Here is a 16,396-nt window from a genome sequence, read left to right on the forward strand (position 1 = left end):
TCATGAATCAAATTGGCACAAACTTAAAAGTACAGGATGAGTAAATCATGGAGATAAGTTAGCCTAAAATTTAGAAAGCAATAATTATAACATGAGGCTTCTCCATAAAAAGTAGTATCATTTGTTAAAACTATAGTAACATGCTATATGTTGAGTCTTTCAAAATTGTGTGTTAAGGGGACATCATTACTAAAAAGAATACTACATTTGCCTTATTTAAATTTGAAACAATAATAATAATAATGATTAAAAAAAAGGTTTGATCATATTACAAGCCACAACTAAATGAATCTTCACAATAATCAAAGTTTGATTTTATTCATTACAAAAAGGTTACTTTTATTTGTATGGTCGTCTATCATTGAAGCTTTTTCTCATCTCACAAATTTAACAATTATTGCTACCCTCCCTTATAATTCTGTCTATTCTATTCTTTTTAAAAGAGATACAAGGTAATCTTAGGAAATTCAAGAAGCAAAAAATTTTATTTAACATTCATTTATTCACTAATGATTTTTTAAAAACCAAAACAAACAAACAAAAGAAAGAAATTTGAAGTTATGTAGTATACTTACATTGCTATATTGTCTCATTGATCTTCTCATTCAACTCTTCAAACTTCAACATTCAAAACTTAGTAAAAATCTATCTCAAAACATACATTCACATAAATACAACGATACAAGCACATGAACGTACTAGTAACGATTCAATCAACACCAATATAGTTGATATAAAGCTTCCTTCGCTAAGATTCATCTCTATTGGTACACGAAAGAGATCGAGTGAGAAAGGAGGGGGAGAGTTATTTTGTCAAAGAACAACTTCCTAGATTTGGTAAAAATAAAAAATAAAAGCATCTTCAGATGTGAAGTTAGAAAGTGACCATATAGGCTTTTACTACTACACTATTTTTCCTACAAAACTTACAAAAAAACCCCCCACCATATTTTTCCACTTACTAATACTACTACTATACACAAACAGAAGCTTATAATGAGGAAAAAGAATTACCCAAAAAAATTAATTGGGGAAGTACAAATTCAGCAGACTAAAGAGTGTAGTGTATATTCTAGGAATGTTGAGCCACTTTACAAATCACTTCCACTTGAAGTCCTCCTTGTCTTGTCCCTTTCCCAGTAACCTGGTCTTAAATTTTCAACACAGACTTTTTCATTGAACCTCTCTAGGGTCTCATCTGACAACGAGCCACTGTAGGTTTGCTGCTGCTGCTGTTGCTCGGTCCACATTCGACCACTCCGGTTTCCCACATCGTATCCGGGAGTTGATAAGTAATTAGCATCCATGACGAGGTCGCCTTCCAGAATCCGTAAAACCTTGACAGTTGAAAATAGAATATGAATTGTCAAGTCTTGAGAATATGGTGGTGGTCCATATTTTGATGCCTCCAAATCAAGATACTGATAAGTTTCGGGATTCCCTCAACTCTCTCCTTTTGAAATAATACAAAATAGGGGGTTGGAATTTGAATCTAAGGTGGGTATTTTGTATCTAATTGGCCACTCTATGAGTTGTCATTAAGGGACCAGAACTCCTTTACTAACTTTTGGACATTTTGATTTCTACCTCATTGAAGTTGTGTTGAACTAATTCTACATTCTGATTCTTAAATTCTTTCCTAACTAGCAACATAATATCTTTCAGAAGTTGGAATTTTCGGTTTCAGGGAGGCGAGTGAAACAGTTTTGATAAGTGATTAAACTACTTATACAAGGTTCCTCACATTCAAAACATACCCAGTTGTCTCCCTACCAGCCTATCTGTATTCATGGATCGATTGGACAATGTATTGGGGAATAGAAAACAAGTGCTACAATGTGTAAGTGATTTCTAATGAGATGGTTTTAGACTTGGTATCTCACCTGTGACATACGAGGCCTTGCGTTGGGATCTCTTCGGATGCATAACGATGCGGCATGCAGCATGCAGTACACTTCATGCTCTGCAAAGCTATTTCCCAACCTTGGATCGATCAGTTCATCAATGAGAAATTCATCCAACAGGGGGCGTGCCTGATTTGCATAAACATAGTATGAGTAGCCAGTTAGCAATGGTACCTTTTGAAGCTTGTTAACTACGAAGAATTTGAATGTTAGAAATGAATATTAAAGTAGGGTGTTAAGCTTTTTTCAGAAGTATATTCACTCATCCATACCCATTCAGTGAGACACTGTTGACCTTTTGGCCGACTAAGGTCTACGGCTTTTCTTCCAGTAATTAGCTCCACCAGTACCACCCCAAAGGAATAAACATCGGCCTTTTCTGTGATTTGGCCACTTTGAGCATACTCTGGAGCCAAATACCTACACCACAGAAAATAATCGTGTTCAATACAATATGCAAACGATGCGTGATAGAGAAAAGGTACAAGATATCATTAGATGTCTACCCAAATGTTCCAATAACTCTTGTCTCAACACCAGTATCTCCGTCAGGCTGCCATCTTGCAAGGCCAAAATCTCCAACCTTGAAGAAAAAGAATGAAACTTAGACTTTGTCTCAGAAGAAAAGTTTAATGAAGAAAGGACCCTTGATCAATTCTAGCATCCTAAGGAGTATAACAACACAATTTTTCATAGACTACTGTCTGTCTGTACTGTAATTTGCGATGCATTAAGTGGTAAATATTTGATAATATTGGAACCCAGAATTTGAAAAGATATTGGCATCCACACGGTTTATTCTTGACTGGGTTATCGATATACAGAGGTTGAGGTAGTAAAAAGTAGTTTGATAGATATCTGAAAATGGGAGCTGCGTGTGATGGAAGATTGAAGACATATAAAGCAGTTTGAAGATTGGAAGTTTTCATACTAGTGGTTCAAAATCATGGGTGATAAGAATGTTGTTTGGCCGCATATCCCGGTGAACAATGCAACCCACTCTACATTCTTCATGGAGATATCGTAGGCCCCTTGCAGCTCCCACGGCAATTTTTTGCCGGGCAGACCATTCTAGTGGCTCTTGTTGGCGTCCTGAAAATGCACCTCCAAATTACTCACAAAAGCATTTAACCACAAAGCAAAATAAAATATATGATAATAACAATTTATATTAGATGACTTAGTCACAACTAAAATTATATATGAACTGTTGAAGTAGGAAAAAACCTAAGTGTAGGAGAAATGTGAGGATTCTTTCATTGCACCTGTGTACTCATTTTAAGACCCTAGGAAGGAAATCCAGAATTTTGAAATGTAATCTATTTCGACATAAGTAACAAGTGGGATCATGTATTTTAAAATGTGCATGCAGTAATTAGATGTGTATTTTTCAAGGGGTTGAATTCAAAACATTACCATATAAATGAGAATCCAGTGAACCATTGCAGATGTATTCATACACCAACAACCTTCTCTTCTCCTCTATACAAAAGCCAATCAACATAACAACATTTCGATGCTGTGCACAGCTAAGAACTTCGACTTCTGAACAAAATTCAAGGTCTCCCTGAGAACTAGCTAGTTTGTGCTGCTTGACAGCGACCACCTGTCCATCTGGGAGTACCCCTCTGTGAACAGATCCATATCCACCTTCAGCCAAAAAGTTGGCTTGTGAAAATCCACCAGTAGCAAGCTCCAGCTCAGCATAGCTGAACCACCTTGGAGGTTTTCCAAAAACTGGTGCCTTGTGTTGGCATATTGAACATAATGGAGGAGGGCCTGGTGGCGTGTTCCTGGATAAAGAAACTGCATCTCGTACGTCCCCATGAAAATCATTGTCACTTCTATGGCTTGACATTCCAATACTTGATTCTCTGTCAAGTGTAGAAGACTTTGGTAGAAAAGATTTTCTTGTTGAGCCTTGATTCCTATCATCACATCTCTGTGACCTTCCACTTATGTGTTGTGAGGATTGAAGATGAGAACTTAGAAACTCTGTCATCCACGGTTGGAATCTTAAACTCGCAGAAGAGACAGATAAATTCTCAATATCCGAGTCTGAACTAGCAGCATCAAGTTCTTTATTTTCCTTTATAACAAACAATTCCTCCTTCTTTGTGTCTCCATTCATTTCAGAGTTGAAAAATGGTGAAGTTCCAGGATCTGAGCTCGACACTGATGATGTTCCAGCTTCCGTAGCGGTAAAAGGTGTGCCCAACTCTGGACTGCTACTGGGGGTCACAACTGGTCCCCGAATGAAATCTAGAGGATCACTATTTTCTTTTTGATGGCTTTCAGACCCTTCATCTATATCAGAAGGTGACGGAGAGGGCACTTCTGGTTCCTTCTTTGGAGACCCAACCAGGTTCAAACGTAGAACTTTTGGTTGTGATCGCTTCATTACAACAATGTTGCACTGTAACTCTTCCATGCAACATTTCTCCTCGTGTTTGAGCTGTCTGAAACAATTAGAAAATAGTATCACACGTCGTAGGGAGAGAAAGACCACAAACATGGAAGCAAATGTTAGATTTGAGAGAACTGAGAAGTGAGCAGGAGAACTACTTGTCTAACACAACCCAGCTAGCTTGAGCTCTCTTGGCCTCAGCAGCTACTGCCCCACTCGGCGACCCCGAAACAATTTTAATTTTCACATTTATCTGCCAAAGAAAAAGTTCCATTTCAAGAAATATGTCATCTAATTGGAGTAATTAATTTTTAGACATGGGAAAGCAGTAAGAGGAAGTCAAAGTTCTAACCTTATTTGGATCATAAACATCATGAAGCTGAAGGATCATCTGAGAACAGGAGTCAGTAATATCACATTTCAGCTCCGAGCTTGTCCCAGAATGAGCTTTCTTGTGACCACTTGCACAATCCCCAGCAAATCTCGGAAAACCCCAGAATTTTCTACCTGAAGGATATGATGCTATTAGTAATCCATCTACTAATTAAACATAATAAATCACTGGAGTGGCCAGATCCAGTTGTCCCATATCGAACTGTCTTTTTTTCTTTCTGGACAACCATTTGGAACGTGAGAAGGCTCTATATTAATGAGAGGCGAAAAAAAAGATCCAATGACACTGGAACACCCTCTAGACTAAGATCTGGAAACATGTTTGATAAAAAGCAGAAACTATGTGACAAGATTTGAAGGAGATCGGTTAAAGGCAGAACAACCAGAATAGGAAGATGAACAAATGATTGACCAATAACAGGGACATGAAGGATATAAGAGGAAACCGAGGTTGGATCATCACTAAATGCTTCAGTATTTGCATAAATCAAAATGAGGGAAAGGGAGAAATGTACCAGAGCTTTGAGAAGGGACAACAACCAGCAGAGTTATGCAATCTCCAATTTGAACAACATGAGTCAACGCCCAAACAAGTGCAGTTTTAGGAATTTCTTTGGAAGCCTTCACTGCAACAATCACCTTCTGGACATCATCAGAACCTTTGTCCTGCTTTCCCCGCTTCTGATCCCGACTCATTACCACGTCGATTCGTTGAAATTTTTACACTCTAGAAAGTCAATTCTCACACCCCAAGAAGCAGATATCGCCACTGCTGCTCAAAGACATGGCTGAGGACCAAACCCAGAAACATGTGCATTATTGATCTGTCCCACAATGTTGGATTCAATTTATGTTCCCGACCGACATGCTCACAATTCAGGCCAGTTAAACCTGAGCCTACAATGACACGACCTTTTCCACAGTAATTTACATACATTACCACACTTTCATTTTATCTTAATCAGTATTTCAGAGCATAGTCTTCGACATTTTGATATTCAAAATTCTCTTTAACTCATGTGCAACTTAAAAACAGAGAGAATCAGAAGATAATTGGCAACAAACTGCAAACCAAAAAAGAAAGCAAACCCACATGCAGAATTGATTTCTCTATTCATTTTGAACTATGCACCTCCTCCGAGCTTTCAAATCACCAAAAATGGCTCTCACCCAACAGGGATTTGAGAGAATTCAGTTAAAAAGATACTTCAGACAACACTATGTTTCACTTCTAAGGTCCAACCAAAACAGGAACGAGGCTGTGACGTGACAGAAGCCAGCTCTTGCTGATGTGCAATGAATGAGAGGCGAATCACTTGAAACAGAACCCAGCTGGAAAATAAACTCAATCAGCTCAAATAAAGCTTCATCAAATCTGATTAAAACCAGATCAGAAAGAAATAAAGATCCATTATCAGCAAAAGAACAAATACAGCATTCAACATTCATCAAAATGCACATGGTATTACTTTAAACTCATAGCTCAAATCCACCTACCGATTGAAAACCCCCAAAAAAATCTTGAATCGAAACAGAGCCAAAAAAAGCTGCTCAGAACAAACAGAAAACAAAACCCAGAAACAACTTGTTATCCAAATCTTAGCGAGGGCTTGCTTTTTCCCTCCCCTTCCCTCTGATGGGTCTCCTTCTTCTTTCACGTCAAGCCAGCAGAGTCACAGAAAGAAGCCAAAATGGGTCCGAAAAGAGAGGATAGATCGAATTTTGTAAGGAAAAAGGAAAACAGAGTAATGAAAACCCAAAACATAAATTGGGTTTTTCCAATTTCTCTTTCTTTCTCTCTTGTTTTTGTGCTAATGCCAACCACCTCCACCCAACCCTGAGCCCAGAAAAACCTTTTTGAGATAATAAGTACAAAAGCTTTTTTAGAGATTGAAGAGAGAGAGAGGGTGTTGAGTGAAATTGAAAAGAACAATCAATCAGCTTTGTGGTGTGTGTGTGTCTGTTAGAGAGAGAAGGTTGAAGATAAAAGAAATTTTGAAACTACCTCTCTTCAGAAGTTGGGTCATTCACGAGGGAAGATAACATCAAAATCAGTATCACAATCATAACTCTCACAAACTTTTATTTCATTTTATCCCAATCTTTCATATGATTCTAACTTTTATGTTCAAAATACTTTCAAATCTATAACCTCCCATTCCAAGCTACGAGGTTTTAACTATCTTAAGTTTATTGATATTGTATTCATTTTTTAAGAAATGTGTGATTTGTAGAGGCTTAGATTTGATTACCATTTAATCTTATAGATTTACTTGACACCCAAATGTTGTAGAATCAAATAGATTGTCCGATGAAATTAGTCGAAATATGTGTAATTAGTTGGCTCGACACTCATGGATATAAAAAAAATGTAGGATTTAAAAAAGATTAGGGTCACGTTTACCCCAATTAAAACATAATCCATGAATGGTAAAGTAAAAAGTGGGTTCTAAATTATTACATTTGTTGTTATTTACTTATAACGAACATGTGAGTTTCATCTCCAAATTTGTAATCAAAACACGTAATCTAATTGAGAAATGGAAGGTACTCAACTTGATTATGCTTGAAAAGTATGTGGTATCCACTACTACATTTATAAATATTGTTACTAAAACATTAAACATTATGGGAATTATGAATATGTCACATTTATTGTTACCTTTACCATTATCATTTTGATCAAAAAAATGTGACAGATTTGTAATCCTAAGTAAACATGTTAAAAAACAATTTAATTACGTTTGTGATTGAGACTCATTACGATTGATCCATCAAAGAAAATTTCATTACGATTACGTCACTTTATATTATGATTTGGTAAACTTGGACTATATGATTAATCGAATCGAACATCTAAAAAGAAAATGTAGAGTTGTTTTAATTAAAAAAGTGAAATTTAGAGGGAAACGAAAGAAGGGGGTGTAGGAAGGAATAGGTAGAATAAATACAAAGATTAGCTCACACTGTGCAAATGCAAGCATGTCTCTGTGCTTCATCAGCCTGCAGCTCAATCAGTTGCCTCTGCCATTTTTACCCAATGAAAGTTTTAGTTTCTTAAATTTTCATAAAGCCCTCCCATTTCATTGTAATTACAAAACTAACACTCCCAATCTTGAGTTCATTTCTCTTTAAGAAGCCTCTTGTGAGAGGGGATTTCTTTTGTATAGGGTTTTTTCTCTCTCTTTTGGAATATACTTGGAAGAAATAAATGGGGCCCATTAACTTTATTTTTAAATATTTGATTTGAATTAAAGGTTTGGTTGATAAGAACAAAAATAATAAGAGTATGGTTTTTGGAGAAAAAAAAAAGGTGAATGGAATCATCTAATTTGAATGGATGCACTTTTCATCTGACCGTACCATAATGTAACATTATTAGCTATATTGGGAAAAGTGTGGTTTGATTATGTATATATAAAGCTTTGCCTGAATTTTTGAGCCAAAGTGCTTTGGAGTTCAAAAAGAGGAAAATGAAAATAAAATTATTTTAGTGATCTTTAAATTACTTTTATTTAGATGGATAATTTATAAATGATTGTGAGCACAATTACGATGAGGTAAAAGAAAATTCTTGAATTCGAAACATGGAAGATTAACAATGATTTTGATTCGTTCCAATAATCGAATGAAATATAGATAGAAATTAGTGCAAAACTGATTATCAAAGGAAATAAGACATTTGTCTTTCCCTCGCGTTTAATTGAAAATGAATGTTTATAATCCTCTTTTAAAATATGTAAAAGTGGATATGTTTTTAATGTGGATTTTGATATATATTTGAATTATCCTTGACATATCTAAAATGTATGGGTGTAATTTAATCTTGGGACATTCTAAGACTCTGTCGTAAAAGAAGGTCTCCATCCTAAAGTGTCTCTAAATAAATAATAGATGAAATGTCTCAACAACTAGTAACTCTCCCCACCCTAAGAGTAGGTCTAGGTTGTATAAGAATGGGAGTTGTTCAGTGTCGGTACATTCTAAGACTTTATCATACAGTAAGAAAGTATTGGTCCCAAAGTGTCCAAATAAATAATAGACGAAGATATTCCAATAATTATTGAAGTCCCCCTCCTATTATCTCTGAAAATGGATTTAGGTTTATAGGTCGGTGCTCTGTTTAAATCTAAGTGATAAAAAATTATAGTCAATAAAATAAAAATCACCTAATTTTATATAACAAATTAAAATAGTTTATGACATTTTCTATATGTCTATTTTAAATCTAAATGATAAGTTGTTGTTTTTCTTTTTCAAGCTTTATGTTATTGTTTTTCCTTTTTGACATCCTTATTCAAAATAAGAGTCGTTGGTTTGTTTGTTTACCTTTTTTTTTTTTCTTTTTTCCCTTTCTCCATGGTTTGTTTCTTGCTTTTTAATCTTCCTTGATTCATATATTTTATTTTATTTAATTTTTTTTTTTTAAAAAAAAAAACCCCAAAATGGTAAATAAAGGCAATATGGGTGGCACTTTCTCCAATACATTTGAAGACCCATTTCAATTTTGAACCTTCTCATTAATTGCAAAAACGTGAACTCAACCACAATCCCAAGTAAGCATTTATAACAAATATCAAATAATATAATTTTTTTAAAAAAAATAAAATTAAAATTAACATAGCCCTACCTTCCGACACTTTCCCATTCGCACGGCCCCACGTGGGTCCACTCGCCGTTACCCATCCCCGTCACTGTCCATCACCCAACCATTGATCCATCGCCACCAACGTCGCTCTGTCACCGTTTCTCAACGTCGTCAACGATTTCCGTTACACAAACTCACGCTTGGCGCGTGAGCACCTTCCGATTATCTTCACGTCAGAAAACGGTGACAGATTTACCTCACGGCTAGGTAACTGTAGCAGCGGCCTCTGCCGCTGCAGTGACCAGACGACGGCGTTTTTGGCGGCTGACGTCCTCGGCTTCGGTGCCACGTATCCCGGATCGTGTCGCAGCTTTCGAACCTCCTAAAGTTTTTTTTTTTTAATTGTATTTTACAATTTTTTTAGTGAAGTAATTGTATATTATTTATTTCATCTTATTTTGGTCATTTTCGACAAAAGACAAAAAATAAATAAATATTATTTCAAATATGGCTAATATTAATCAACTATCCATAATCCAATCAAAAGAAGAAATATATATATAGTACAGAACGCACGTTTTCTTGCATGTTTATATATTTTGTTAATCGAATATTGTTTATTTTATTTGCTGTCTAAAAATTTTTTTATTTGTTTAGTAATTAGTATAAAGTTAAAAGATGCAATGTATTTTATTGGTGAGAAAGTTACCTTTTTTATCCTAAATTTTATGAAATAGGTGTATTTAGTCTCTCATATTTGAAATTAACCAATTTAATCCATAAGTTTTCAAAAATAAGTTTAAAAAATCCAAATAAGTCATTAATTTTGAATAAAAAAATTGATTAGATAAGGCGGTGAGATGAGTTGGAAAAAAATTATTTTTTTAATATTTCACTCATCTCTTTCCCCTCTCCTTTCTCCTCCCCATCTTTCTCTTCTCTTTTATTCTCTCCCCTCTTTTTCATTACTAAATTTTCAGAAAAATTCAAAAAATATGGAAATCTTTAATTCTCATGCTCTCTCACCTCTCCCACCATGGCTACATTTTCAAAAAATTGGGAAAAAAAATCGAAATTGATTGGACTAATTCATTTAGGTTGTGGTAATTATATGAAGTTTACCCATGATTTAGCCACAGTAATTCATCATCATCCTCATGTTCGTCATTTCTATACACCATTATTACAACCGTTGTTGCTGCTGGTCATATTTTTTTTCAAATTTAGGTTAGAGGATATGAGAGTTAAAGGCTTCGTTTTTATTTTATTTTTTTATTTTCATTTTTTTTGAAATTTAGCAATCGAGAAAAAGGGAGAGAATAAGAGAGAAGAGAGATGAGAGGACGAAGAGAAGGGAGAGGAAAATAAGAGAGATAAGAGAAATATTAAAAAATGATTTTTTTTCTAACTCATCTAGTCATTTTTTTAATTCAAATTTAATAAAAAAAAATTTGTAGATAGACTTTTTAAACCTATTTTTGAAAATTTAGGGACTAAATTGGCTAGTTTTAAACATGAGAGACTAGACGCACCTATTTCTCAAAACTCATGGATCAAAAAAGTATTTTTTTTCCCTTTATTTTTTCAAAAAAATTCGGTGGATTTATAATGTATTTTTATTCTAATGGACAATATTGATTTCACACCTCATCGGCTCATATAGAAATACTAGGCATATATTAAATTTTTAAGACAGTGTGGATCTATAATTTTAGCAGCAAAAGTAAACGATACAATAGTATTGGCTTGACTTTTGTTCTAAGAGGTCTGCTCAGTTTCCCACTTTGCCGTTTGAGTAAGATTTATAGTTTTAGTGAAACTAAATTTACTTAGTATAAGAGACCTTAGATTTATGCATCATTTTCGTGTGTACTAAAATTAAATCGCATTTTCACATTTATAATAAGATAATTGTTTTAAATAGCAAAACTGCTGAAAGTACTTATAAATATAGTATGTCATTCTGACATTGATAGGTGTTTATCAGTGTCTATCATTCTCTATAGCTGATAGACATTAACATTTTACTATATTTATAAATGAGTTGACTCATTTTTCTATATTTAAAAGCAACTATTTAAAATGAGCATATTGAAGTGATTTTGGTTTTGGGACATGACTTTAGATAAAGTGGTGTGACATGTTCAATTGAAACCAGTCAATTGATCTGACTTACAAATGAAAAATATCAATTTACTTTTCTACCCTTTGAGGTTGTATAAATTTAAACTATGAACTGATAATTTTATTGATTTAAACTTTAAACTTTTGCAAGTGTATTAATTTACATCATTTATTACATTTTGTTTTGATAAACATTGTGTGAGACTTATAGTTTTATCGATTAAACTCAATTACGTTTTTTTGGCCCATTACAATTAATCTTTCATACTGTAACGATATACTAATGGTAACCATAACGTAGTTCTAAAATGCAAACAGATCAATCACCCTTCGCTCGTTAATCGATTTGCATTTTTTAATGGGTTATACTTGGGTACATCATTGATAGTCCCATCATCATGCATCTCACTCTTATTACTCACCTAACAAATCATTAAGATATTTCATAAAATAAATAAGAAAAATTAATCACATGTCAAATTATGATTGGACAATTTGGTGGGATGCACACAGATAGACATAGATAGGTTCGACCCCGGATGCATCCAAGTATTTTCCTTTTTTAATTACAGATGGGGTAGTGAGCCTTGCATGTCGATACAAGTATAGAACACAAGGTTAACAACAACAAATGTAATTTATTGGGCCAACTTTTTCAAATTATCATGCATTTATTACTTTTTCCCTTGGTGTAAACATTGTTTAAGTTTGAAGGAAATGGTTATTTAATATATTTGCCAAAGTTTAAGATTTAAGTCAATATAATTATTAGTTCTAATTTAAATTGATATTAGGTTAAACAAAATTTAGGAGTATAACTGTAAATTGAACTTTTCCCACCTATAATTTTAAGATTATGGTGATATATCTCCAATATACAATATTGCTCAAGTTTTCCTGTTTTTCATGAGTGGAGTTATATTCGTATTGAGTGGTCGAGTAAGAACTCAAACTAAATTTTCTAATAGGTTAGAATCAACCTATTTAATTGTTAAGGTCTAATTTGGTAACCATTTTATTTTTTGTTTTTAATTTTTTAACATTAAATATATATTCTTTCAATTTCTTACAATAATTGGCATATTTATTAAATATAATTGTAGAATTTTCAGCCAAATTTAAAAAAAAAACAAAAACAAATTTTTGAAAGCTACCTTTTTTAGTTTTGAAAATTTGGTTTGGTTTTTTAAACTATTGATAAAAATTAGATATCACATGAATAAATTTGGAGGCGGAAGTAATGTCTATAGGTTTAATTTTCAAAAACAAAAACTTAAAAACGAAATGGTTACTAAACGGATAGATTTTGATTTACTTCCATACTTAGATCACGTGTATGTTTTAATAATAGTGTCAAGCTAATTTATGTGGTAATTAAAAAGGATTTTAGAATTTATAAAAGTATACAAGAAACTAATTCCACGCGGAGGACTTTATGTTGTAAGAAAATTATTTTCAACTTAGAAGTTCAAATTGGATTATAATAAAACGGCTGAAAATGAAGCAACAAATCTTCTTTAATGTGCAAAATGAATATTCCTCAATTTGTTTATAAAAAGATCCTCTTTATAAAGTTGATAGCCAAGCTACTAAATGCTATCATTTAATTAGGGATTTTCCACTTTCAAAAAAGAAAAGTATGGCTTCCTCATTTGGTGACAGAGAATCGGTTAAAAAAGAAAACACATCAGAAAATGATAAATCATTGAATTTAGAGAATTAAAAAAGATAAATTATTTTAAATCACAAAATTACTTAAAATATTTATAAATAACAGTAAAATATCACAGTTTATTTGCGATAGAGCGGGAATCGTGATAGACTACTATCTATGTCTATCATGACACATATTAGTCTATCGCAAATAGATCATAAAATTTTGTTATATTTGTAAATATTTTGATACATTTTTCTATATTTAAAAACAACTCTTTTAAATTTTATTTGTTTACAAAATTAAGCATATATATATATATATATATACATTTTTTTTATAATGGTTTGTATCTTTATTAATTACAATAGTTAATTTTTTAGCCAAATTTTGAAATAAAAAACAAGTCTTTACAAAATTATGTTTTTTAGTTATCAAAATTTGAATTGAATTACAAAATATTAAAAGTCGGAGACGGTATGATTTTCAAAAGCTAAAATGGAACAAAACAATTTTGTCTTTCGCAATATTGATCATATGATAGGATTCAACTACCAAATTGTAATAATTTGCGTTGAGATTGAATGAGAGAATAGGGAAATGGAACAAAATAAAGGCAGGTTGTCCAAGAAAAAAGAAAACGAATAAAACAAGCTGACAAAACACATATAAACCTTCTGTTTTGTTTTAGAATTTTTATATTTACTAATTTATTTCCTTTGTCTCTCTAAATCTTTTAGTACAACATTGAGAAATTACCAATTTGTTCCAAAAAAAATTTCAATTCAAAAGTAATCTCATTTTTAAAATCTACTCTTGTAATATTTTTTTTTCTATTTTTTCAATCGTTAAGTAGAGAGATCCTCCACGTGAAATTATCATTTGTCTCTCAATAAATTATTATTTAATTATCTTGAATATGAAATCATCTAATTTACCTAACTCACATATATTAAAATAGTAAATTCAATCTTCAGTTTCACGTTTTGTTTTCAAGATAGATATACTTTACATGAGGATCCCAACTTCGGAGGAATATTTTCAGAGGGTCCCAAGTTCGGATGAACAATTACTTTCTTTTTTTAGAGTTCTAAAAGAGACAAGTATGTCGAAAAGTAGTATTTTATTTGTTTATGTAAAAAATTAGTCGTTTGTTTCGTAAAGTTGAGTTTGTAAGTAATTTTTTGTTTTTTTTTTTTTTTTTTTTTGGGGGGGGGGGAGGGGGGGTGGGGGGTCTCGTGAAGTAACCTCATAAAACAAACTTACAACATTATTACGAGACAAACGAGATAGTCTGTCATTTGTCTAGTAAAGTTACGAGTTTGTCTTCTGAAGCTACTTCACGAAACAACGAGACAAAAGACGAAAGTGAACTCAACATTATGAGACAAAAGATTGACTTCTGTCTCTCGTAAAGTCGAGTCCATCTGTCTTTTGTTCGTGAATTAACTTCACGGGACAAACTTACAACATTACAAGACAAACGACAAAGAGCTTTTAAGCTATTTTACAAACTTTCCACTGTTGAGAGTACTTTCACGAGATAAATTTTCGTAACAACTTCACGAGATATTTGTCTCGTGAAATTATTTTAAATTCGTTAAAGTTCAAAGAAAGAAAAAGAGTTTTGAGTTTTTCATTACACATTCCTACAAAAAATCACACAGACTCCCCCTATAAATAATACAATCGATTAATCATTTAGAAATAAAGAAAATGGAAAAGGTACTTGTGTGTCTTTTGTCAAAATTTGAATCGGGTGAAGGGGAACTGAAATACATACAATGATCACAAAAGATAGGTCTTCTTTGCGAGAAGAGAGTCCAACAATAATTGAAGTTTTTACGGGAAAATGAATAAATTGAACTCAACGAGAAGAAGAAAAATAGAAAAGCCCTAACTTCTACGGGAAGATGAATAGATTGATTTAAATGGAGGGAGAAAATGACATTTTCACGTGGTAGGTCTCTCACTTAAAGTTTGAAAAGATAGAAAAGAAGTTAAAAAAAAAAAGATTTAAAAAATGAGGTTACTTTTGAATTGGAAAAAGCTTTTTAAATCAAAATCGACAATTTATCTACAATATTTTAGTCGCAACGACCTTTAAATATTTTATTTATAATTTAAACACCATATAATATGATTTTAGTCATCACTGGGGCTATTTTTTTTTTTTTTTTTAAATTAATCATTAGACAATAACTTAAATATGTCTAAAAACCTATCATATGTGACTTTATTTAAACACCTTACCATAATTAACGCGTGGTACATTTAATTTAAATGTTAAAATCACTGCATATACATATACTACATCTGATGAACTAAAAAATGTAAATATATTAACATAGGTTCCTCTACAACACTGGAAATATGTGGACCTACTTGATAGATAATCTTAAAAATATAAATTTGAAAAACGAGTGATTTAATAAAAATATATTTATATTTTATATTTTCATATATGTATTTGGTAGTATTTCAGAAATTGTATTCCAATTAAATGATGATTCGAAATGTATTGATGATATATTTATAAACTATAAAACTAATTAGAATTACTCATTAAATATAAATTATTATTAATTAGTTTTTAATCCTAATATTATTCAAAATTATGTTTAAAAAAACAAATAGATCCTGAAGAGATTAAAAACTAGTTTTAGAGGTATTTAAATTATAAAAGGACATGTAATTGAGAATACGATGTGGATGGCTGAAAATGGGAGGCTAAAAAGAAATTTGACCTTAGTTTTAAAACAAATGTATTTTGATTTTTAGTTTATGTCATTTTCTTATGAAATTACCAAAATCATCCGGATTCTTTCTTTTTCTTTATTGGCTTGTTCTTACTTTGATCTGTAACTTTAATATATAAAGGCCAACAATTTTATAATCAAATCAACGTCGAAAATCTGTAGAACTGATTAAACCAAAATTTGTGGGACGCCGAAGTCTCAGAAAGCCGACAAGTCGTCACGCATATTTTATTTATTTGTATAATTTTTAAATAATCAAATAAATACTGAATTATATTATTCAACGACATCGGCGTGCATTAAAATTTAAAATTGATGACACCAATGTCCAAGGCGTCATCTTTTGTTTTCTTTTCCTATTTAAATTAAGGAAACGCACCGATTTCTTGGAAAACGACCCTCAATTTTGTACAATTATCTTCATTATAATAATAATAATTAGAAAGAAAGAAAAGGAAAAAAAAAAAAAAACCCTGCACCCTAAATTTCTTTTTTCAATTCTTTTTTCCTTTTTTTTTTTCTTTAAACATCCACCCCTAAATCTGGTATCTTTAAAATATCAAAGTA

The 16,396-nt window shown here is 32.3% G+C and overlaps 1 protein-coding gene across 6 annotated transcripts; it reads right to left on the minus strand.

Moving 5' to 3' along the window:
- Positions 1–708: 708 nt before the first annotated feature.
- On the minus strand, positions 709–6,850 carry LOC120080974 (inactive protein kinase SELMODRAFT_444075-like). Of its 6 annotated transcripts, none has more exons than XM_090307751.1 (11): positions 6,710–6,850; positions 5,798–6,036; positions 5,220–5,492; positions 4,664–4,818; positions 4,470–4,564; positions 3,321–4,363; positions 2,836–2,996; positions 2,411–2,487; positions 2,177–2,324; positions 1,884–2,033; positions 709–1,337 (listed from the first exon to the last, which is right to left on the minus strand). In XM_090307751.1, exons 3-11 carry the CDS (start codon positions 5,398–5,400, stop codon positions 1,092–1,094), a joined length of 2,256 nt encoding a protein of 751 aa, XP_090163877.1. In that variant the 5' UTR covers positions 5,401–5,492; positions 5,798–6,036; positions 6,710–6,850; the 3' UTR covers positions 709–1,091. The 6 variants fall into 6 exon arrangements, with proteins under 6 accessions (XP_090163877.1, XP_090163889.1, XP_090163881.1 ...); XM_090307763.1 differs by having other exon boundaries at positions 5,220–5,528; XM_090307755.1 differs by having other exon boundaries at positions 5,220–5,601.
- Between the last annotated feature and the right edge of the window lie 9,546 nt (positions 6,851–16,396).

Source organism: Benincasa hispida, chromosome 1 (assembly GCF_027475165.1).
Source record: "Benincasa hispida cultivar pf3 chromosome 1, pf3_genome.v1.1, whole genome shotgun sequence".
Classification (NCBI taxonomy): domain Eukaryota; kingdom Viridiplantae; phylum Streptophyta; class Magnoliopsida; order Cucurbitales; family Cucurbitaceae; genus Benincasa; species Benincasa hispida.